We start from the raw sequence: 25,060 nt of genomic DNA, 5'->3' as shown, positions 1-25,060 counted from the left end.
ATCAAATTTCCATAAGTACAAACTAGTTTTGTTTTGTCATCGACATAAACCTTTAATAAACAAAAATGTGCACAGAATATAATATAATATTATATTATGCGAGTACTTACTACTATAACATAGATTTTTTTAATTGTTTATCTGCCCACTAATAATTTTTGAGTTAACATTTTTTTAATGAAAAGAAGCAGTATTACTTTTAATATAATTACCATAATTGCCAGGTCGTGAGTTGTTCGAATTTTAGTCGGATGATGAGTCGACCAGTGACAATGACAACGAGATAAGAAAAAAAAAGAGTCGTAGGCATAAACGAATATCACAATACGAGATGCCTAAACGGGTGAACCACGACTGACACAGAAAAAAACCAACGACCTAAACCGGCCTTGAAACCACATTTAACAGAAAACGCACACTGCGACATGGCGAATTTGGTGCCCAATTTCAACTTGTTCCTACTGTAATTGTTTGACCTAAAATATAACCAAAACGTATTGGTCTATTTAATGGCACATCAATTGAAACTGCTCTATACAAGTGACGGTATAATTTTTATAAAAAAAAATTAATTTTAAAATATATGTTAAAAAAATTTGAAATAAAATTATGTACAAAACGCAGTTGGAAAAATGTCGATTAAAAATGTTTCTTTTGTAAAAAATTACATTTAGGACGTTCTAAGGATATTTTATTTGCAATACATTACAGCTGCGGTATTCTAACGTTTTACATACATTTTGAAAAATTCTTTCCTTTTCTTTAATTCGAGAAAGTAAAAATGTAAAGAGTTTAAGTTTCAAGCTTTAAGTTACAATTTTCACTATATATTGTTTTTGTCACTAAAAAAATTCACCGAATAGTGTTTATTTTACCGATTCGTTTTTTACATTTTAAAACTAATACCGTTACTTTAATTAAAAAAATATTATTATATATTAGTGGTCAGATTACTAATTTAAAAAATCTAAAATCTACTTCGCATAAAAGATTATAAACCAGTTCGACGACGAACGATTGTTCGTCAACGTTACAGTTTTCAAAAAATCCCAAACAATTTCAAGCCGCTTCGGATCAGCTTGTCAGTGTGCAGCAACCCAACGAAGACCCACGAAAGCAACAGTACCATCAGAGCGCCAGTAGAACAAGTTGGGTTGGCACCAAATTCTGTCGCAGATGTCGTCTGTGAGTTGGTTCAAAGGGGTTTAGGTCGTCGTCGTTTCTGTGCCAGTCGTGGTGCACCCGTTTAGGCATCTCGTACCCGTCGTTCATGCCACGACCCGTTTTCCTTATCTCTTTGTCGTGTCACCGGTCGACTCATCGTCCGACCAAAAGTCAAACCATTCGCGACCGGCAATTGGCCATCGTCACTCGAGGTCCGACTCGTTTGTGCGTAGTTTCGCATCGTCGAAGGCGTTCACCGACTCGACAGTCGCAAGACCCGGCCAGAATTGGATACCATCGTCTTGGCCGAGTAGAGGCATCACGACATTTTTTAACCAGCGGCCGAGGTCGTTCGGCAACACACGCGATGAATTACTAACGACTCTACCAGAATCCTAGATCACCTTAACCGTGTAAACGTGGTAGCTAAAACTTTCAGACATGAGAACCAGTTGCTGCACTCGTGTATCTTTCGGTTAGAGGTCGAATGAACTTAGCTATTCGATTGTATAAGGTCCCACACGAGAGTTAGGCTAAGCTTTTGTAGGTCCCCCGGGCAAGCTTGAGAGTAAGATCTACCTGACAGGTTCTACACATAGAAAGCGTAATCCCGTTCAAATAGACGTTTCGGCCAGACAAGTCTGTCACAAATCCACAATAATTTATTCATTTTACTTTACAAACCTCCGTGATTTTATTGGTAACATCTAATCTCTTCTTCTTCGGTCTACCTCCATCTCCAAACCCTTCTGACCTGTTTCAGCACTACACTCTAGTTAACACGACTGCAAATAATTGTATCCGTTCTAAGACGACACTCTCCACCAGCTTCAAAGAGCTTTTTATTACTAAATGACCCAACCAAACCTAACCTAAACTAATTTGTGCTAATTTGTGCTAACTCCTATCGGTAATTTTTGTCGAACACCTGGTCTTACTTGATTTTTTCCATCGTTCGGTGCAATTCGTTCACGGTAGTGAAACCCACACTGCCTTCGTAGTACGCCCTTTTGACTTGTCCAAACAATTCTCCTTGCGTGTATCCTCCAACGACGTCCGCCATTGCTAGCATCATTTTCCTTCTGGTGTCGTCATTGCTTATCATTTGTAATTTATCTTTTATTAGTCGGATGTACTTAAGAAAGGCGTCCCCGTTCGGAACAGTTAATGGAAGAAGGCGATCGGCTAAAATTCTACATTGCAGTTGTAATGCATCGTCGTCCGTCCATTTTCGCGTTAAGTCTCCGAAACGGAACAACGTCGTCCCAACGTTAAGCGCGTTGTTATTTTCAAACAAAACAAGTAGCGAACAAAATACTAAAATCATTGTCGGTGTTTTCGAATAACGCAAAAAATATTATTTAAACCACAGTAAAAATGCACAGTGTATAACAACGTACGATTTAAAAAAACAAACAATACATCTTGTACATGTGATTAGCGGCGACAAACAGCTGGCCTGCGAAAACAAATATTTTATTGTCTGTTAATAAATTCTTTTCATTTTTATTATACATTGGGAAAAATGTACCCCAATCACTTTTACGGTACCTAAGACTGAATCGTCTCGTCGAGTGCGTGGTCGAGGTATAATGGGATCAAAGCATAATGGGACGGAGAAGTCACAGGCCTACAGGAATTATATTATAAATAAAAGTGATAAAATCACTTTCAATTAAACGCTTTGATGCTCATTTGTAAACACTGTATCTCACTTTAATACTTTCTTACTGTGCTGATTTATACTGTGCTTGGTTTGGACTTCACTGGTTTTTAAAATACTAACTACTGATTCACATGGAAGCGTGATTTTATCACTTTCAGTTGTAATAATTCCTGTAAACCTGTGACCTCCCCCCCCCTCCACTATGCCCCGACACCGCTGTACTGACTTTTTCATTTGGTACTATAAACGATTTTCTACGAAAAATAGCGTTCGAGTACTATTGAAAGTGCGAAGGGATGAAAACAAATTTAAACCACCGTCAAGGATGCTGTGATAGGCCGAAAAATAATTAATTACCAGGCATGTTCAGTCTTTGATCGAATAAAAAATATTAATAAACTAAAAACGATTATGTAAAACATGTCTATGATCACACGACGGTGTAGAATGTACGTCGTTGTCCCAAGTGCGTACCTATGCTCAATTTACGGCTTATTTCATTTTACGCGCCTGCATGATATGGCAGAGTAAATAATAACAATATCATTGACATTAGAATAAACACTTAGTATGTTATACTCTTAAGTATACTCAGAAATCAATGGTAAGAGCAATAGTGATCAGCCGGGATCCATAAATACTAATACTACCCAAAATCTCATGCTACAGAAAGATTGAAAAATTTAGTGGTTTGAAAGTGGTCTGCTCTTTGGACGTTTTAGACTTGAAAGCCTGACAAAATTAGCCCTAATTAGAATGTACCGGTTTAAATTCTGTAAAAATTATTTAAATTAAAAATAATACCTTGAAACTTATACAAATTAACCGTTGACATTTATTAAAACCTTTTTTATCTTAAATATTTCCTATACAAAACTCCTTAATAACCAGACCGCATGAAATTCGATTAACTGTGTTTAAATCCTATTAGAATTTCTCAAATGTTTAGTATTCACATAATTGGATTTTTTAAGTTAATGAAACAGTTATTCAAAAAACGACTTTTACGACAACCTGAAAAAAAGATCTATCAGCTCAATTATTTTTACAGAATTAAAATCCGATCATTCTAAGTAGGCTTAATTTTGTCAGGCTTTTAGGTCAAAATTGGTTTCTTTTAAAAACAAAATGGCATTTTTCCGTAGAAAAAATTGTACACGTTAAAAATTAACCTGAAAATAAATTGGCGCGGTCGAAATTTATTTAAACCACTTTTGTCTTAAACATTGCCCATACAAAACCCCTTAACGGAATAGCATACATAGTTGGACCAACCAAAATTATGGTTAACACATGGACACAATAAATGTTTAGTTGGAATAACGAAGTACATAGTTAACATTTAGTTAACCCAACAATAGGGACAATTCTGTTGTCGTAAATTTTGATTTTATTATCATTTTATACGAAGCACACGTAAACACGTGGTTTACTGTAGATAGGAGTCAAATAAGATTTTTCGAACATAAATCACAGCGTTCGGAAATTATAGCTTACAACAGAAACACGTCCACAATGTGTCTCCATTGTGCAGTAAACTGATAATTTCCAATGTAATCAGCGCAACCGGAAGCGGCTTGTTATCCGGTAGATTTTTCAAACGACCGCGTCCACTTTAGTTGGATCCAACAAATCACGGGCAATCGGGTAAGACAGGTTTTGAGTTCAACAAGCTGGCGAAAAATAACCCGAATTCTCGCCTGTCGATTTGGCGCGCTCGTATATAATATACATATAAATTACATGTTGATACTGAAACGAATGCGTCATACCGTAGAGGCTGGGGTGTGTTTTGCACCCTCGAAAAATCTACACCGAAGAGGGTCGACGTGGCGCGGCGGGGCGTGGATGAAGCAGCCATAAGCCGCCGTACAACGACGCGCGGGGTGTACATTGTGCTGGTTGCCGCTACAGAGTACATCCGGCAATCTGTTTCATATATTTTTAATACCGTCGAGAACACTATACAGGGTGTCGCACGGGGGTTTGACATTTTTATAACACCGTGTCTTAGGGAAATTGTTTTTAAAAACCATAAAACCAGTGGCCGATCTATACGCCACTGCGAAGCTAAATTTAACAACACTAGACTGAGTCAAGGTAGACTTACAACTAGATGCGCACACCCCATTTTATTACACCTCGTACAAAATATATTCCTTTTTACTATGCACGCACATAAAGTACATTTTTTTGGAAATTTAAATTTTGTACAAATTATTTTTTTTACCTTGGAAAATATAATCAATTGAAATGTATATAAAAATTATAAATACTATGTATTTATAAACACCAAAACACATTTTTATGAATAATATTTTAAATAATAATAATTCATAGATTACTGCAGCAATAGTTATTTGTAGTTTTTCTTTATATTTATATTTTTTTTGAGCCAGGGAAAATATTTTAAATTATTATTTTACAGTAGGTATTACAACTGGCCCTTATATTATATGTTTGTATGTGTTGTGTAACGAACACTGTATAAATATAAAAAAATTGTAGATAGATAAAACAAATTTACTTTGTATACAAACAAAAGGCATTTTAAAGCCTTTTAATGAATTGTAATTATATATGATTTTATTGTTATATTATTTACGCGTGTAATTAATATTGTAATTGGATCTTTTTGACCAGTTTGAAATATAAATTAAATGTGAATAATGTCATGGTAATTTTATTGCACGAGCGTTTTACAAAATATGTATTAGATAAAACCCTAAGAATTAGTTTTTTTTTATGCCAAAACTCAGGGTTTTCCGGTTTGTTTGTGAAATAATCATTAATCATAAAAATTAACCATATCAGGAAATTTCGTAAAAAAATCTCTTATAAATGGGGTCACTAGATATTTTCCATACTTTTCCTACTTCTCCATATTTTCCAACAGATTCCACGGTATATACTATTTATATTTATTTTTTATGGATATTTTACCAATAAACCCGAATACCCCTGAGTTTTTGGCATAACAAAACAATTGCAAAAAATATATTCTTAGGGTCTGGTATGGTACGGACGGTAGGTCCGTATTACCCTGTATATTGCGATATTTATTTCTGGTACATCCAGTATACAATAGCCGAGCTCGTTGTACGTATACAGTACCTAAATAACGGTGTTGCCTTAGCAACACCCTTTTGCCGCAGCCGAGGCGAGCCGAGCCGAGCCATAATTGCATACTTCCATCGTTATGATAAAGATTGTTATGCGTAGTTCTAAAATACGAAATTTGAAAAGTTCATGTTCTTACAACTCCCAGTAAAAATAAGTCTCTATTACCAAACTTCAAAGAGATGTTCTATATACATATAAATAAGTGCTGTACATATTTCAGAATATTTAGTTCAAGCTCTAAAAAGTTATAGGCCCTTAAATATTGCAATTTTTAGTAAAATATCAAACTCTGATGTTACTAATACATCATAAAAAAAAAATTATAAATCAAAAGTGTAATTAGACGTGTCAACAAAAATTTTAATTTTGACCTTGAGTCGGCATAAAAATTTATCAAATTTTGAATTTATTAAAATCTTAGGTACTTAAAAATTTGAAAACATTTTTTTTTAAAGATATTATGAAAAATAACACTGCAGTTACAATTGTTCAGTGAAAATTCCATTTCAATATCATAATTAGTCATTAAGTAACGAGGTGGTGAAGTTAAGGTGTTTTTACAATAAATTTACAGAATATAGCATCGCCTAAGTCCAAAAAAAATGTTTAAATCATTTTTTCTTTACTTTTCCGATTTTATGGAACTATTTGAATAGGATATATAAGTTTGAGGCATTATGAAAATTCACTCGCACACGCATCAGGTGATTTGGCATGGAACGACCCTACTATTTTTATTGATACCACTAGTCATTAGTGTGTTTATGGGGTTTTGGTCAATAAAAATAAATTTCTATTTATAAAAAACTCGTAGATATGGGTTTGGACAAGTGTGTTCATACAAATGGATAGTATTTATGGAACAAAATAAATTATTCAAATAATTCTTTAACACAGTCAAATAAAAATTGTTTTAAGTACAATTTTATTTAAAGTTTAAATATAAAACTGTTAGTTACACTGAATAAATTCCTATTCAAAACAGTTTATTGTTTTCAAATAATTACACTGTACAAGACGACTTATGAACAAAAATCATATTCATCTAAATTTTGGAATTGTTTTGCTGAATCCGAAAGTGGTCTTGTGTAGAAAAAACTACAGATTAACTCTACTACGCTACAGATAAATTAATTCTGAGACCAGTTTTTCTCTAAAAAATATTTAAAAAATTATTCAAACGTACAAAAGACGCTAGAAATAATACAAAAACACTGGATGAGATTTCAAAAATAATTAAACGTAGGTACTAGAGAAATTATGAGGCTAGAATTGAATTCGGTGAACAAATTGAGACATTTTTTTATTTTTGTTCCAAAAAATCTTAAATTTTGTTGAATAGTGTTTTCTGTTATTATATTTTATTGTTTAAATAAAAATTGCTCAAGACTTCTCCAATCCAAAAGTGCAAATCTCGCTTCTTTATAATATTTAAAGCAAACGTGAGCTTTTAAGTTTATATTAATAATAAACGTGACTAAATAATTTTGCCATGTATATTAATTTGTCTCGTTTTATTCGCGCTGTTCATATGTGCACAAAGAACACTGTAATACTAAATCATGTGTGTAACTTTTTATCAGGGATTTCAAACCGAATAGAACGTAACCACAACAACCCGAATTACCCAAATAAACTCCAAAACCCGATACCACTTCAACCGGAACGCAATAATTGTTCATAGTAAAACCGTAACCATTAACCCAATTAATTATTTCTGTTAACCAAAACCGAAACCCTCTTCAAAGTCTCTAAAAAAACCTTAAAACTTTTGTTTATACAATTTTTAAATCAGTCTTTCCGAGCCCGCCTGAAATGCACACAAACGTTAAATTCAAACGGTAAATTAATTGTATTACTTGCTTTTCTTTTTATCATTATTTAATTTTCGATGTATGAATACTATAAACACAGCAATTTAGAATATAGTAATTATGTGTAACATATTATGTAATTTAATTAAACAGAATTCCAAGTAAAGAATCATAATCTACTTAAAACTAAAAAAAATATTATTTGGATTTAGTTTCTTAAAAATTCGTTTTTTTTCTCCAGATAACCTCGAGTTAAAGAATTTGTATTTGTTTATTATCAACTTAATTAAATTTACTAAACTTTTAAATCACTTTAGATTACGATTTGCTTAATTATAATAAATAAAGAAAATTATTGCTTATCTTGGCTGTTTAATATATTTAAACGTTGCCGTATTTTATTTCATTTTATAACATTTTATTAGGTACTTATTATGCTTTAAAATCAACCAAAATATGCATGTCTTTATTAACCTTTAATAATCTCTATATATGCAATTCATAATTTTTATCATTTTATTTTTAAATATTGTAACCACAAAGTCTACCTACAAATATTTTAATTTATAATATATTTTATAATAATTAAAAAAAACACAAAATATGAAGCAAAACATACAAACAAAATCTTTTTATCTGGTAATTTCAATTTAAGTTAAACTACAATTTTCTATTCTTTTGAGAAAAATCTTTTTTGCTGTCATTATTTTATTGGTAGGTACTTTTGGATAAAAATAATATTTAAAAATACACGGTATGAAAAAACTGAATTCCGTGTGTGGTTACTTATCGTCAAATGGAAATAATCATTAAGTACAACTATAACATATCAATATAATATTATTGTTTTCGTCGATATATTTATTATTTACATAAACATCCATATAGTACTATAATATATATTAACTCTGCGCATTCGAACACTCGTGTACAGTGCATCAACATAGGGGAATATTTACACATTTACATTTATTATCCGATTATGTATTATAATTTTCGATTATTTTCGAAAACATCATATTTAATCAAAATATCATAAATAAACATAGCCATCAAAAGTTTGTACTTAAAAACAACGGATATTCTTTGCTAAGTAGTAAATCAATTTTATTTCGGATAAATAACAACAACAATTTACTCGAGGCTTTACAGCTATTATTTTATGCTAGTTTGCCGGTCGGTGATCGTCAGTGTTCTAAAATATCGCACGCCATCAAAGGACTTTGTTTGATGTTCAAAAGGGTCTTTGTAAGGGTGGGTTTTGTAATCCTTTCTAAAAAGACCCGCATTAATCAAACAAAAGCGTGTTTACCGTTACCCGTTAGCCCCCCCCCCATCCCAGGACAGGGAAACAGAAAGCCCGGCCTTGTATCCAATTTATATTAATGAAGTATAAACATGAACGCTTTCAAATATACAGCCGTGACGTCATATTTAAATTGAACGCTATAGACATTGAATTTCTTTTGTTGTCAATTGTATGTACTTTAAAATCCTTTGCAATTGTAATGACTAGCCCGATAACAAATATATACACGATATGCTAACCGTACCACGTGTGCGCTCGAAAGATGTTTTTGACCTAACTTAACTATAGAACCTAAAGAAAATATACGTCCATCTGTGTGTAGGTTTACTATGGTCGATGTAGTAAAACTACTCGGGTACAACAATTATCTACCGTACAATAATCGGGTCATGCTTCGAAATAACCGAAGGGGCTGCAGCTGCGTTGGAGGGTGCGAATACAAAAGAATAAAATGCAGTTTTAGCTACAAACCGGTAGGTAGGTAGGTAGGTATATACATTTTTTTTTTTTGTCAAACTAACCCAAACGTGATCCGTTCGTAACGATCGAATTACGGTTACCGTTTGACAAGAAATTCTGTGATTTTGGTCAAATCGACAAGTTACCAATCAACAAATCGCCTGGGCATGATCTCATCACAAACAGAGCAATAAAACATCTGACTAACGAGATACATTACCTAACAGTTCAGCATAGAATTTATAAACTAATATAGACTCAGAATTTACATACTCATCTACCGTTGGGCTCGTCAAACGAAAATGAGATTACTGACCGATGAAAGAAACGTAGCATTACTACAGGTGTAATGAATTTCATCTTATTTACCATAATAATATCCAGGGACACTATTTCGATAAAATAATGATGGCGCTTTAGAGTTGGGAAATCTCATTTCAAAGATATTATTACAGTATACTCCAAGACTTGGTAGGTAGTTGAATCTGTTATCAACAAAAATAACGACTCAAGGTCTACAAATGCTGTATGTTTTTAAACTTTCATAACTTCACTAATACTATAAAAGAGTAGGGCGGTAAGTAATAGATAGTTGTACAGCTAAACCTACGCTTGTGTGGCGTCAATTCGATGTAAAACGCCCAACAACGAACCATTCGCTTTTGTTTAGGAAGAATCTTTACCTACTCTCTTTGACCTAGTCTGATTTTAAAAATCCCTTTTCAATTAAGTAATTAATCAAAATAACATATCATTTAGGACCTATTCATTATGGCATCATGCGCAGAAGCATAATATTTTGTTTGTGACCACTCGGCCGTGTCACTATCCCTCGAAACAATTTTAAGGTTAGCTTATAATTAATTTTTATTAGCTTATTATTTTATAGTTAATATATGCGCTATGCAATTATCTAATTTGTTTGAATAGCTTATAAATTATATTAATTAATCGTTCATAAACAACCTTCGGTAGCGCAAAAGATAGCGCGAGTAGACTTCTAAGTTCTACTGTTGCTAGAGTGAAAAATAGTCTAAGCAAATGTTAACTTCTACAAATAAAGGAGTTGACACTTAGAAGCATAGAACTTATTACAATTTTAATACATTTGTTTTAAATTTATTCTTGTTGTAAGTAATTAAAATAATAGACAATATCAACATTTTCAAGATAGTTAAAGAGAAACAATATGTAACATATTAGTTGGCATAAAGTTTGAAACGTAAGTTTGACTTAGAAATAAATAAAATGTTAGAGAGGCTTTTATAATAAATAACAGGGATTAATTTCAGGGGTCCAATTCAAGTGATACAATTATACATTTACATGCAATATACTCTTCAACTTATTATGCGGATTATACATCGAGCTTTATCTCATTTAGATTAGCTATTCACATTTGAAATTAAAAATAAAACAATCTCCGAGAATTAAAAAAGCATCAAGCTGCAACCAGTGACTAACTTAACTCTACTGCGTTTATTTATTAACGTGTTTGATTTAGTGTAATATATTAATAAAACAGTTCTTGTAAAAACATATTATAAGAGTTTTTTAAATATGTTTTGTTTTATTATATAGTTGTGTTGTACTCAATAAAAACATTATGATTTAGGGTAAAAATATTTTATTTTTATTTAGAATTCAATACCACTGTAGCAGAATTTGTAGGTACAATACAAATATTATATAAAACATTATTATATGTCAATTACGTAATACAGTTATAAAAACACACAAAAACAAACAAATGTTTTCAAAACTAAAGATCTCGACTTGAGGAATATTGATTTATACATTTTTATACCAGGCTTGAAGAAATAATAAAAAAAAATATTTAAAAAAGATGATACACTTTTAAGAAAGAGTCTTTGATTGAATTTACACACATTATTACTAATTTAGTAAATGTATTTTTTTCTTAAGTTCTAGTTGCAGCGTTTCTATCTTACAACAATACGGGTTGCGTGGCTCTTGAATCAAAAAGTATTCTATGTCGTTATCTATATTGTTTAGGATTGACTTGAGGTTTTTCTTGTAACTGAAATTCTTGGGGTCAAAATTTTTAACAGCAGCTTCTAAATACCTTAGTAACAAACAATAATAATACGATTATTGAAGGTATATACAATTTTTAAACCAAATAGAGGTAGGACGGACACAGTACAACAAAATGTATAATTTTAATTATATTAAAAAAAATATATAAATATAAATAAAAAGTAATGGTTATGATGGCGTAAAAGTAAAAAATAAATATGATTATTTATTAAGGATAAGTTACTCATTTTCTCTTGAAATAAATACAATTTTGTAGTTTTTCTTTTTAATATCCCATAATATTATACAATTACTAAACATTCACCTTTTTTAGTACGTTCCAGAGGTCTATCAACTTTTAAAACTTAAATAGTAACTTAAAATTCATAAAATAACTTTAAAAATTAAGAACTCATTGGTCGGTAGTTAACAGCTAGTTTTGGACAATTTACTTTAAAAATATTTACTCAAAACTAAAACGGGTTCAACAGTTAAAATATTCAGCAAATTTTCTTAATTTTAAAATTGAATTAAATACATAATACTATATACAAATTTCAAAAGTTGGTAAAGCTTTAAATTTAAACATCGTCTAATATTGTAAAATAGCATAAACTAATAAGTGCCTCCAAAAAGCAAAAACTTCAAAATTGCAATTATTTTAAAAGAAAATATGTATCTTCCTAATGAATCACGCTTTACAGTTGAACGACCTACTTGTACTTCAATTCTGTGTTCATTTTCAAATCACAAGATAACTGCTGCATCAATGGCAATAAAACGCGTGTTTGTATTGAAGCAAATTGGAACAGATCTTGCGGGGGAATTGTAATATGTTCGCATACATAAAGTACCAACTTCAAATCAATTGTCACCAACGCCTAAAAAAATAATACAACAAAGCGTTAAAATAAATTAGAAATTAAATTTATGCGAGAATTATTTACCATTTCCAAGGCTTCAACAAAGTTTCCTCCTTCCAAAAACTTTTTAGCATAATTTACAAATTTTGACCTCTTCACGTGCACTTCGTCATCTTGAAGCGAGCCTTAAAAATAAGATAAAAAATATTATATAAAAAAAAAAATTTGTTTCATTTAAATTTATCATTAATATTCAAATGAGTTTTGATGTATTTTATTTTAATAACGTCATTGCCATTTTTTATAAATGTATACAAAGTATAAAAAAAAATACATCGCTTCATCATTTTTACTATTAATTATGTTTCCCTTAAATTCAATTAATTTTGCTCTTAACAAAATATAGACCATTTCTGTGACCATTAATTTAAAAAAACGGTCTTAAAATAAGCGATACTCACAATCTGAACGTATATCGTCCATCACTTTTTGCATTTTTTCAAACATAAACCAGAAGGCTTGTTTGATTTTCGGAACGACTGTAGTTCTGAATAATTCGTCTAATACCACTCCCATAGAATATACTTTCGGCAATGGCTGACTCAACGTTGTGGATAACGTTTCATTATCCAACTAAAAAATTTTAAAAATTGGAAAGTATACAAAATCTAGATTTATATATTCTAGGATAAAAATGTTCAAAAACTAATAACCGTTTTAATGGTCAAACTTAATTAACGCCTTGCGGCTTTAAAGCATGATAAATAAATAGGTTATTTATGACACGAGCAAATGTGTCTATAGCCTCCTAAAGAGAAACGTTGTATACACAAAATTAAAAAAAAAATAGCTAAACATCCATTAACAGGATAATTGGACACTCCTCGTTTTTTTCCTCGCGGTGAAACGCAGTAAATCCACATTGAAAGTGATTTTCTAATTAAACCGAGTTCACAATAATTTATATACAGCGTATTTACCTAGTAAAACGGTTTTGCAGTATGTAGTCATGTACCAAAACATTTATTGAGATTTCAGATACTTAGGTACTAGCTCAAACTAGTATGTATGGAGATACTGCATTTTCAAGCGATCGTACAAGAAAAAAATGCAGTATCTCTTTAAAAATGAAAAAAATATAAATAATACAAAACAAAACTTTAAAAATATTAAGGATGCTTATGACTAATAACCGATGGAAAAAAAAGCGAGAACAAGTAATGATTTCGAGGTGAAAAACAGAGAAATTGAAAAAGTAATTTTTAGAGTTACTGGTCCGTCTCTTTGGGAGGGCAGAATAATAACCGTTAGTCTACGAACTACCCATAAAATAATGATAATTATTTTGTCTTTTTACATTAATAGTGGAACATTCGCAGACAAATGCAAATACCATCTCGGAAATGTGTTTCGAGTCGATTCCAGTAAACGTGTTTTGCATCACGGTCAATTTCTGTATAAACGTCGTTTCGAAATCCGTGTACGCTTCGTCGGTTGTTCTATACACCATTGCTAAAATTGAAAGAAAAACAAGTAAAATGTTTGTATTTTTTTTTTCGGTAAGTTATACAAATGACTGCTAAGCATAAGTATTAAGTAGTAAGCAATACTCTTTAGGGTGGGTTCTATAAGTCGGCACACTTCAGACACAATCATCTCGGGATCGTTCTGGGTCGTTTCGTAGGATTTCATTCGCCTTTCGATTTTCTTTTGTTTTTTCGTTACCGCTTTCAGTTTTTCGTTCATTTGTCGTATGCGGATGTGCATTCTTTTCAATTGTCTTGTCAGCTTTTGGGTTTTCACTGGCTCTATTTTTCTGGCAGGACATAACGGAGTACACTCGGTGTCCATCACAGGACCGACTTCTGTTTCCACGTTAGTAGAATAATTACCTGACCCGTCCTGCTCGTCGTTTGCTGCAGCTGCTGGTACCACCGATGGCACGTCAAGCCTGGAAGACATGAAGTCGAAACGTTATAAAAAAAAATACTTAACAGTAATTGTTACCCAGGGTAATAGAATTGTTATATTCGCAACATGTTATTAAAAAAAAAAATGATTTTTATGACTATTAAGACATGTTTCAATATCGAGATATTAAAATGTAACAATGTGCATGATTTTTTCCAATCTTATAAGATATAATATTTATAGATGTTAAGTACAAACTTTGGAGTCTAATTAGCCGTTAAATGAACGAAAAATGGTCGTACACCAAATGAATGATTTTGACCTCGAGACTATATAGTTGTAATTTTTTTGAGAATATAAAACAGTATAATATTGTTCAAAACGAATAAATTGTATATATATATATATATATATATGTACGCATGTGAATATGTTTCCAGATTTTAAAAACAAGACAAATTTTTAGTATATTAAGTATTTAAATTTATAAGTTTTCATACTTCATTTTTTTTAAACTTATAACAAATTATATATGTATTCGTTTTTAAAACTTTTACAGCTTATTCTTTTTAATATAATTTAGGTTAGGTTAGGTTAGAAAATGATGTACTCGTTGTTAACTATCATAAAATATAAATACAGCTTATATTTCATAGATAACTTAATTTGTTTTTTGTTTAGTATTTATAAAAAAATATTGCTTACAATATGCTAATAATGTAAATGGTGTCGAGACTTACTAACGCGAAAACTAATAATATAATAATAAATTAATTTCTATACACAAAGTAATTTTATTGATTTAAAAACAAATCGTGTTTCAGGTTTCTTTTTTATGTTCGTATATAAATTATTGGAAGATGACAATTTAACTTTAGCCGATTAGAGAGTCCATTAAACGTACAGTATCTTTTAGCTTATTTATTTGAAAAATCTAATTTATTTTCTATTGTCGGCGAATAACTTCAAAATGGGTAATTTTAACCCGTATGCACGAACACTATTTTCAACACTAAAAACGGAAATCGACAGTTAAACATTATTACCGTGTAGCTTTGACGATAGACGAACGATTTTTTGGATTCTGAACTTGACCCGTATCCGATTTGCGCACCTTGTCCTAAAATTGTATAACTCATATTTTATATCTATCTAAATTTGTTTTTTATTTATATGACCTCAAGTGATTTAGCGTGTAAAATAAAGTACGAATATTTACTTGTGACGGAGTAATGTTAGCGGCAGGCTGATCTGATTTATTTATTTTATTCGATATTTTATTCTTCTCAATACACTGAAAAGTTGAAATTAACGGTTATCAGCAGACAGTTTTTACTCTGTCGTCTGTTTTAGTTGATAATTGTTTATTTACCTTAACAGTACTTGCGCTAAGATCAACATCGGAACCCTTTGTTTTTGTCTTTTCTTCCACCGAACCCTGGACCTCCTTTTGATTGATTTTTGATTTTTTTTTCCTGATTTTTGTCCGACCGGATTCTGTTAAAAATTGTTTCTTAAAATAAGTTAGTAGACAGAGTTGGGCATTTATTCCAATAATTTGTCTTTTGAACAATAATTATTCAAATTAAAAAAAAAATTAAATACTATTTTTCTAGCTTTCACGCTGAAAAGGTTTTGTTTTTACAGTGATGTGTTTTTATTTATTTATTTAAAAAAAAAATTGTATCTGTACCAAGCACGTACTCAGGATCAATTTTCGGAGGGGGGGAGTACATAATTATATTATTATTTTAGTTATAGCTTTTTTATTATAATTTAAAAAGTTCACCCCTATAAAATTAAGAAAAAAATGTACATATATTATGTCAATTTAAAATGATTTTATTAATATTATTAAATGTTTTTTTTACTAGGTAGGAAAAACCCCCCCAAAAAAAAAGAGAAAACTTACACTTTGATCTTAATCAATTTCTATGGGTGAGTGAATAGACATTCAACGGGTATTTAAAACTATTTTCATTGTAATATTGTTAATTCAGATATATGAGCAACAAAGTCAATAAATTATTGTAGACAGACAAAAAAGTTGAAATAGTTCATGTTCGGGAATTACATAGGCTGCAGCTCCCCACACCACCACCTATGCTCGCCTCACCGACCGTTTTGCTACTATCATTTTTCATTCTACTATCACTACTACCGTCTACCGTACCGCGTTTTTTCGTTGACACTTTTGCACCGTTCTTTTTTGTTATGGCTTTTCTTTCTTGAACTGCACAGTTATTTTTTGGTTTTACTTGTTTTCTCTGCACCGTTTTGTTTACTTTAAGTTTCACTCATTCGACCGTTTCGAGTTTATTTTGCCAACCGACAACCACGGTCAACCGACCGACCACCTAGCTGGAGCGACCGAACTAACCATAGTTGGACCGTTGTAAATATTTATCGCCTTTGTATGTATTTAGTTTTTAAGTTGTCGATTGTCAATTTAGCAAGCTGGCCAGTGAGTAATATATTATTGTATATAGTTGTTTTCTAAATAGTAGTAGTTTGTTCCAGTAATTGGTTTCTGTGTTATTGTTGTTTAAACCCCTTACAGTCCATTATATATATAATTTACCCCGGGCGGTAAATTTTGGAGAGCATTTTTGTATAATACGGTAGGTCATTTGGGTGATAAAAAAAGTAATGATACTAATAAACGTATTATTGTGGTTTTCATTTGTCACAAAACATGCATTGAAAATACCAGCACATGGAAAAGTATATTGTAGTTTGAGCATTAAGATACACAGAATATGGCCGCCCAAAAATATTTCGTAGACATGTTTAAACGGTCGTGCCAACTGTCAGTAATAATAATCTTGGTTCGTAACGTTTATGTACTCCCAATCTATTATCTATGTTCGTAATCACAAAGAAACAAAAAAAGATTTGTAACCGTATGTAGAAATTGCGTTACGAATTTTTGTTTCTAGCCCTACAGGCTACATCTAACTGTTCTGCTGAGAGGTCTTTTTCAGTCTTAAAAATGGTCAAGTCCTATTTGAGATCAAGTACTACCGACGAAAGGCTAAATTCTTTGGCTGTTTTAACTGTAGAGTCAGATTTAACAAAGAAGTTAGATTATGATGATATCATTGATACGCTCGGCGTAAATTCTACTGCTTTTGCTCGCCTTTTAATGGCGTTTTTTATTGAAAAAGCTCGGCGTAAACATTTTTAATATTCTTATACATATGGGGAATTATATATATATTAAGGGATTTTTTTTTAAATGTTGTTATTTAACCTATTACATTTAGATTTTTTGTATAATTAATAATAAATATACCTAATATAATTATGTAATATGTACTTCAATAAATGTTTTTTTACATGCTTTTCTTTAGCTCGCTAACACGTACGTACGTACGTTTGTACGGTTTTTTTTCAAATCTTGCAAAATTAATTTAACCCACTTCCCGATGTCGTATAGGGCTGAAACTTGGCACAGACACTCGTCTTAGATGACAATACAATATTCTGTAATCATATTGGGACTCGGACATCAGGTCGCCCTACACGGGGTCAAATGTGGGGGTCATTTCACTAAAATTTCATTTTTTTCCAAATCTTCCAAAATTAATTTAGTAATCTATTCAGCAATTATTAAATACTTTTAATAGGACTAAAAAGTAAAAAAATAAAATAAATAATTTAAAAAAAAACTTTTTTAAAAACATGCTTTTCTAAAAAAAAAAATAGTAAAAAGTGAACTAAAAAGTAAAAAATAATTTGATTACAAGATCAATTTACCAATCAATTGTAGCATATTTTATTTAAAATGTCAATTACTTTGAAAACAACCGAAAATTAATTTTTGACTAAAAAGAAAAGCATGTGCCCTATTCAACAAAGTCCCTAATAAATTTATCAGATAATGTTTTATATTGTAAGTTTTTTTTGTAATTTAAATTGGTTTAATATTAGTGTGTGATACATACATTTCTTAATACTTAACTCAATAAATTTGGACTTTGTTGAATAAGGCCCACGCTTTTCTTTTTAGTCAAAAATTTATTTTCGATTGTTTTCAAAGAAATTGACATTTTAAATAAAATATGCTACAATTGATTGGTAAATTGTTCTTGTAATAAAATTATTTTTACTTTTTAGTTCACTTTTTACTATTTTTTTTTTTTTTAGAAAAGCATGTTTTTAAAAACGTTTTTTTTATGTATACCTAATATACCTTTCAGATTATGAGTTTAGCGAAGAATGCATTGGTTTCACTATCATGTGTTTTTTTTTTTACAAATACACCTATTGTTGAAGAAATATAGGTTGGGAAGGGGGTGTTTATTTTTCTTACCTGGGGCGCAAAATTCCTAAATACGTCTCTGGCTATAAGTCACAGAAAAATTGAAAACAAGGAAATATCTGAGTTCTGGCATCACTGGCTAAAACTCAATATGTCTGACCGTTTTTTGATAAGCTCTAAAATTCCCTTCTGTTTTTTTTCTGTGATTGTACGGTCGGTAAAGTGTGATAAGACAATTGAAATAAATATAAATGTACTTTATTATTACTTTGATTTAGTTTTCCGACAACGTCGTCGACGAGCGATAACTGAACGCGACGGGAATTGTGTAAAATAAACTGCTTTTCCGTCAATATTAAAAAGAGAGCAATATTTAGCTGAATAATAGCAAATGTTAAATTATTGTTAAAAAAACAGCGTGCTCTTATCGTTTAGATTTTTAATAAAACTAACTCAACCAATTTAAATTTTCCTCGTACATTATAATATATAGGCTTTAGATATTAAGAAGTAAATCATATTGAATTTTACATAATTTTACTATTAATACATATAATTATAATAGCGTTGTACAATTATTAATTTTTTAATATATTTTGTAAAGAACCATTAAAAAAAATAATAAAATATATAAATAAATATTATACATTTAGCATCCATTTACTTCTGGCAGTATATTAATTTTTCAACCGTTCTAAGTAGGTACCAAAAGATAATAATTTAGTTGGGAACACGATAAGAAAAATCGCAATTAAGAAGCTAAAGTTTCAACCTCCTTCCACTAAATCAAGTGCTAGCAATAGGAGGGGGGAGTTATTTACATCAAAATGATTAAATATATTTTTTTTACCTGTACCTTGGTTTTGAGGTTTTTCTTCAGGCGGTTTTGAATTATTCAACTGTGAACCGCGTGATTTCGCATCATTACCATTCGGATCGTTTTTATTTTTTTGAACTACAAAAAAAAAAAAAAATGTTTACCAACAATTTTTCTATAAAATTTTACTATTTACCGTTGCGTAACTGTACTGTATTCTCCATATTAGTTGCAGTTAAATTCTTAATTGTACAAATTACTCAGTTTTGTGATCTTGAATGTGACACTAAAACAAAACATTTTATACTATTTTAAATACTATTGTACCTCATGCAATAGAAGGTAATACAGTAGTATAATAGTTTATGAGTGTAATGTATTTATTATATGGCACCAGTAAAGTGCTATTACGGTAGAAATTATTATGTAATTTAATAAGTTGATTTTTTTTTTTTTGTTATTAACATGTATATCGAGTCTTATTAAAAACTATATACGAATTTATCTTAACCGCAGAACTAACTACAATAATAAATAATAATGGTTACACTGTACCTGTTGACAATCGCTCACACACACACACCAATAAAACGAAATGGCACTATTTCGGTTGGCCGCACTATGGCAATTATTACAGTCTTAATACAATTATTATTACGATTATTACTACCATAATAATCATTTTTAAAAACGAGACACACACGACTTCGAAGCGCAACAGCCGTCTAAGTGTTTTGAGAGGGAACGTCAATTCAGTAGATCCGGTAACGAAGGGCGTGTCGCTTTTTGTTGCTAGGGCCCAGGGACCGAATCCAAGCATCGCATTATTATTATAGGTATTGATTTTGCCATCATATATGTACAAGTATAAGTACATGTATATGTATGTACAGTGTACCTATATACATATACATATATAACTATGTACATATACCGTACATACACTTTTGCTTTTAATCTCAAACACGAGCAATGGAAAAACGAAATACCGTTTTCGTGTTTTTGTTAAGCTTTGGACACTTTTTCCATCTCTGTTTTTCACTGTTGATGATTTACACACGCGATTAAGCTTAACGCTACAACGTATCGGTTACTCGATTTTGTGTTATTTTTTTGCACATTGCTGTTTAAAATGCTCTTCATACGCTGTTTTACTGATACTTACTTTTCACAATAAGAACAAAAAAAAAATGTAGGGTACCAACATTTTTATCTGCTGAGCTTATCAAAAAACGGTCACACATTTTGAGTTTTAGCCACTGATGCCAGAACTCGGATATTTCCTTGTTATCAATTTTTCTGTGACTTATGGCTACACTAAATGTTGTCGCCATTATCAGCATTTGTCGAGTGAACAGTTCAGCTAGAATGAACAAAAAATGAGAATTTCCCAACACCTATTAGCATTGCCCATTTCTAGACAATATTCAAGATGTCGGACATGATTTTGTATCGGGCCCATGTAAAAATTGGATAGTTTTTTCTGTTTATTCTGTGGCTCTGCTGGGTATATTATATAGGTAATTTTGACTACCGGCCGCCACACAGTGGCCCGAGAGTGAATTCTAGGCGCTCATAAGTCCTATTATTAAATATGCAAAAAATATCAAAACAACTATGAATTGTTAATTTTAATATGTTTCTTAGACATAAAATATAAATAAATACAAAATGACCGCCAAACTATAATAGCTGAGCTTTAAATAGCAATAAAAAACGTTCAGGTACACATATGATCTTGAAATTTTATATTATGTCTAAGAAACATATTAAAATTAATAAATCATAATGCTGCGGGGAAAAAAGATCAATGTCAATTTTTTAACATTCTGAGAATCATGTTTTTAATTTCAAAACGTAGCGCATTTTGTCTGTATGCCTAAACTTCCGGCGGTCGTTACTCTAGACTAATTTATTTTTTTCCCTGGTTCGAGCGCATAAAAGGTGCAATACATCAATACAAATAATTTGATACCAAAATCTCATTTTCAAAAAAAAATTTACATTGTTCTTTTTTCCCCGCAGCCCTTCAATTTTTTGATTTTTTTTGCATATTTAATAATAGGACTTATGAGCGCCTAAAATTCACTCTCGGACCACTGTGCGCCAGGTGACACACGTGTTTTTATGCTTGAAGTGGTGAGCGGCTTACCACAGATTATATGCAAACAGATTGTTCACTTGGGCCTATAACAATAGAATTGAAAATAAGGCTCTATGATTGGCCCACCAAAATCAGTGTGACTGTCTGAAGGAAATTTGTTCTTAAACGTGTTCGCGGGCTTTCGCATTTGTTAAATATTTGAGTTAAACAGAATGTTTTTCTTGTATTTACTGAAAATTGTATAAATATATACATATAACCATAATGATAATAATAATGATTTAATAATATTATTCTTACAATAGCAGTTATTTTATATTATCTTACGCACTGTATAGTATGACGTATCCAAGGGCAATGGTTTTAATTTTAATAATAAAATATAAATAATAAAACATTTTAAAATTCCCAATAAGTAATAACGTAATGTATTATAAACATAACATATCCATACTTATTAATATTAAATTTTAATTACTTCTAACAGAGAAATAGTAAGCTGTCCACCATATGACATGACAACTGACAGAGCATTAATCAACTATGAATAGTATTGACCGCAGTCAATAACATTGTTATTGTAAGAATAATGTAAATTAAAAAATTATTATAAATAAAATAATACAAATTATTATAAAAAAGTATTAAAAAAACTAAAATTATTGCAAATTTATTTTTAAAAAAAACGAAGTATAACAAATTTTGTTGTCAAGTCATTCTTTTCGTAAAATAATAAAATTTTGGTTCGGATAAAGATTACAAAAGGGAATTTTTAAGTGTGTAAAATAGTTGACCAATTTTGGAAAACGTATTTCATTTAGAAAAAAAAAGTGTTTTTTTCAGTTTGTGAGTAAGATGATATTTTTTATGGGAATTTTATCCGGACCCTTGATAGTAGTATAAGTTAATCTATTATTATTTATTTATAAAAAGCATTAAGTTCAAAATGTAAAATTTTCAGAAATTAAAAATAACCAAACACTATCGTCATATTGTTCGCAAACAATATTACCAACACTATACCTACTTATTTAAATGTATTAATACTATACTATAATGGTAAAAGAATACCTGCCAATACTTTTTTTTTAGTATTTTTACTTATATTTTATTTTACCTGCTTTTTTCAGTGGTATTTGTGTAGGTATTGATACTCTTGTTATTAATTTAAAAGTGTTACTTTTATAGTTAGAAGTGTAATCGCCTGGAGTTTTTATAAAATACCACTTAGTTAAGTTTACTAAACTTGTCGTACTAATCAAGTCAGAAGCCTTTTAGAGTAAGTTGTATGTTTTCCATATTATTATGACTATCAATAATCTAACAATCATTATTTAATATTCTTCTTATAAATTACCGTAAAAAAGTATCTTTGGGTATGACCGAGGCAAATAAATTTCAAAATATATCCAATTTTTAGTAAATCACAAAACGTATACATTTCTTTTAAAATTCATATTTTTTATTGATTCTGAATAAGTACTTAATATTAATAATAATTATACATAAACAGTAGACGACATATTTGAATTTAATAAAACCATATTTTCAGAATGTCTTTAATTAATAGTCTTACATTTTTGTAATTTTACCAAAAAATTGTTTTTATATTATTAATAATAATAATACGCCTCGAATTGTAGACAAATAAATTATAATACTGTAATAAATAGGAAAGTAAGTCGCTTATAATTATTAAAATTTAAACAGAAGTATTATTGAAGATTATAATTTAATATTATACATTATAAACCCAACTAAGATAGAATATGATTATGTTATTATAAAGTATAATATAGTATCATAATAGTAGGTATAGTACATATTATGTATATTTATATATACATATACATATATAATAAGTATTGAGTAAATAAATGATTGAATTTCCAGTAACGTATGTAGTTCGGTTTAAATTAACTTAAGTATGAGCTACAGTATAGTTTTAACTTGATAATAGCAGAATATAAAGTGGAGAGAGTATATATATCGAAATAGTTTAGGATTGTTGTAAGGAAGAATTAATATAAAATTTTAAAATGGTTAAAATAGATTAGTGCAGAGAAACTTAAAGGAAGTGAGGGTTGTCCAAAGAATGAGTGGGTGATTGTTAAAAATAAAGTTTGCAAAAATTGTGTTAACATTTTAATTTAATAAACGCTATTGCAATTTTTACGATTTTTCAATTATAAACTTTGAACTCTTTCTACGAGCTACTTCAAAATGATTCCACCTAAAGGAAAACTAAGAAAAATAGCGCATTTTATCATAAGTTTTGAAACGTTTGAAACTAATTTTACGGTCTTTGGGGGTGTTACAGTCAGGGGTCACCGTATCCCCACCCTCGTCACTTTGGGTATAGCTAGACCTTATCCTCTCCCCGTGACCATATCTAGGAGATATTCACGTGTACGTCACAGATGTGTTGAATGAATAGAGAATTGATGGAGAAATGTGCAAAGATAACGGAATTTGTTGGCCAACCCTATTCGAACGGGATAAGTGGAGGAAGTCGAAGAAGAAAAGGGAAGGTTTTTCAAAACTAACGTGAGTTTTGGCGTTAATCATTTTATATTTCTGAAACTGGCGGGACCATTGTTTATTCTTCCTCGAGTTTCTTGTTCCTTCCATAAGCTGGTCGTACACGCGAAGGAGAGCGCATAAGTGCTGATGGTCCATCGTGTCTTGGCCTCGGTTCTTCATCAACCGGTTCGTCCTGATCAGATTCTGATGATTCGTCTTCCACTATCTCCACCACCCCTCCCGAAGCTTGTATAAATCGTTTTATGGCCCGAATCATGATTTCATATTGTTCTCTCGTCTCGGGAACATAGTTTTCCAAAACATCTCGTATGGTGTACCACATGTCGTTAAATCTTCGGCGGCGGTTTTCTTCTTCTGCGTCCAATTCTTCATAGTAATTTATTCCGTCCATTTCAGTTTCTAAAAAAAACAATTATCGTCAATGTGATTTTGAGTAATACCAAACGCACACCACACGACGAGCGAATGATTAGCCGCTCAAAGAGCCGCGGGTAGTACATTCGTGGACTTTTCAAGTAAGTCCAGTCGGTTAAAAAGTCTATATTTGTGTACCGCAATATTCTTATCAACAAAGCTGTACTTAAGCATTTGTCATCGCGACGCAACACGATTAAATACCCCCGTCCCTAAATCATCTACGGCAATATTATTTTATACTTTCATTCCCTGCTAATAGATTATAAAATTTGCCCACCGAATGCCGAATTGACCTATATCAAGTGATATTTTTTTAGGTAAGTTTTGAAAAAGCTGATTGACTTATGAAATCGCTACATTTCTAACTTTGGGTGTATTCGTATAACAAAACATATTATAATGTTTTGTATGACAGGACAGTATATTTAAGATACTTATGTTCGCTCATAAGTATATTTTTATTGTTGTTAACGTTTATTCATAATTGTATAAACGCCCAAATAGTCTATCGTGAAAACACCAAAATGACCAGTTTAACATTTCCAAAAACTTTAGGCCGGGACCT

At 30.8% G+C, this 25,060-nt stretch overlaps 1 protein-coding gene across 1 annotated transcript; it reads right to left on the bottom strand.

Annotated features, from left to right (window-relative positions):
• Window positions 1-11,431: 11,431 nt before the first annotated feature.
• Window positions 11,432-19,654, bottom strand: LOC126839937 (enhancer of mRNA-decapping protein 4-like). Its single transcript, XM_050575406.1, has 11 exons — window positions 19,627-19,654; window positions 19,464-19,568; window positions 15,722-15,846; window positions 15,569-15,643; window positions 15,396-15,469; window positions 14,049-14,389; window positions 13,796-13,950; window positions 12,900-13,071; window positions 12,523-12,623; window positions 12,293-12,456; window positions 11,432-11,621 (listed from the first exon to the last, which is right to left on the bottom strand). Exons 1-11 carry the CDS (start codon window positions 19,652-19,654, stop codon window positions 11,432-11,434), a joined length of 1,530 nt encoding a protein of 509 aa, XP_050431363.1.
• Between the last annotated feature and the right edge of the window lie 5,406 nt (window positions 19,655-25,060).

The sequence above is a fragment of the Adelges cooleyi genome, unplaced genomic scaffold (assembly GCF_023614345.1).
Source record: "Adelges cooleyi isolate 19-005CV unplaced genomic scaffold, UGA_ACOO_1.1 ACOO_flye_CR_arks_rails_tigmint_CR_PRNA_31, whole genome shotgun sequence".
NCBI classification, from domain to species: Eukaryota; Metazoa; Arthropoda; class Insecta; order Hemiptera; family Adelgidae; genus Adelges; species Adelges cooleyi.
Note: the sequence above shows the minus strand (reverse complement) of the source record. Positions and strands in the feature narration are given on the sequence as shown.

Coding starts and splice junctions, on each gene's coding strand:
- LOC126839937 (XM_050575406.1), bottom strand. CDS start 19,654: ATGGAGAATACAGTACAGTTACGCAACG. Junction 15,470..15,568: donor CTAACATTACTCCGTCACAA/GTAAATATTCGT, acceptor ATACAATTTTAG/GACAAGGTGCGCAAATCGGA. Junction 14,390..15,395: donor TCTATCGTCAAAGCTACACG/GTAATAATGTTT, acceptor CATGTCTTCCAG/GCTTGACGTGCCATCGGTGG.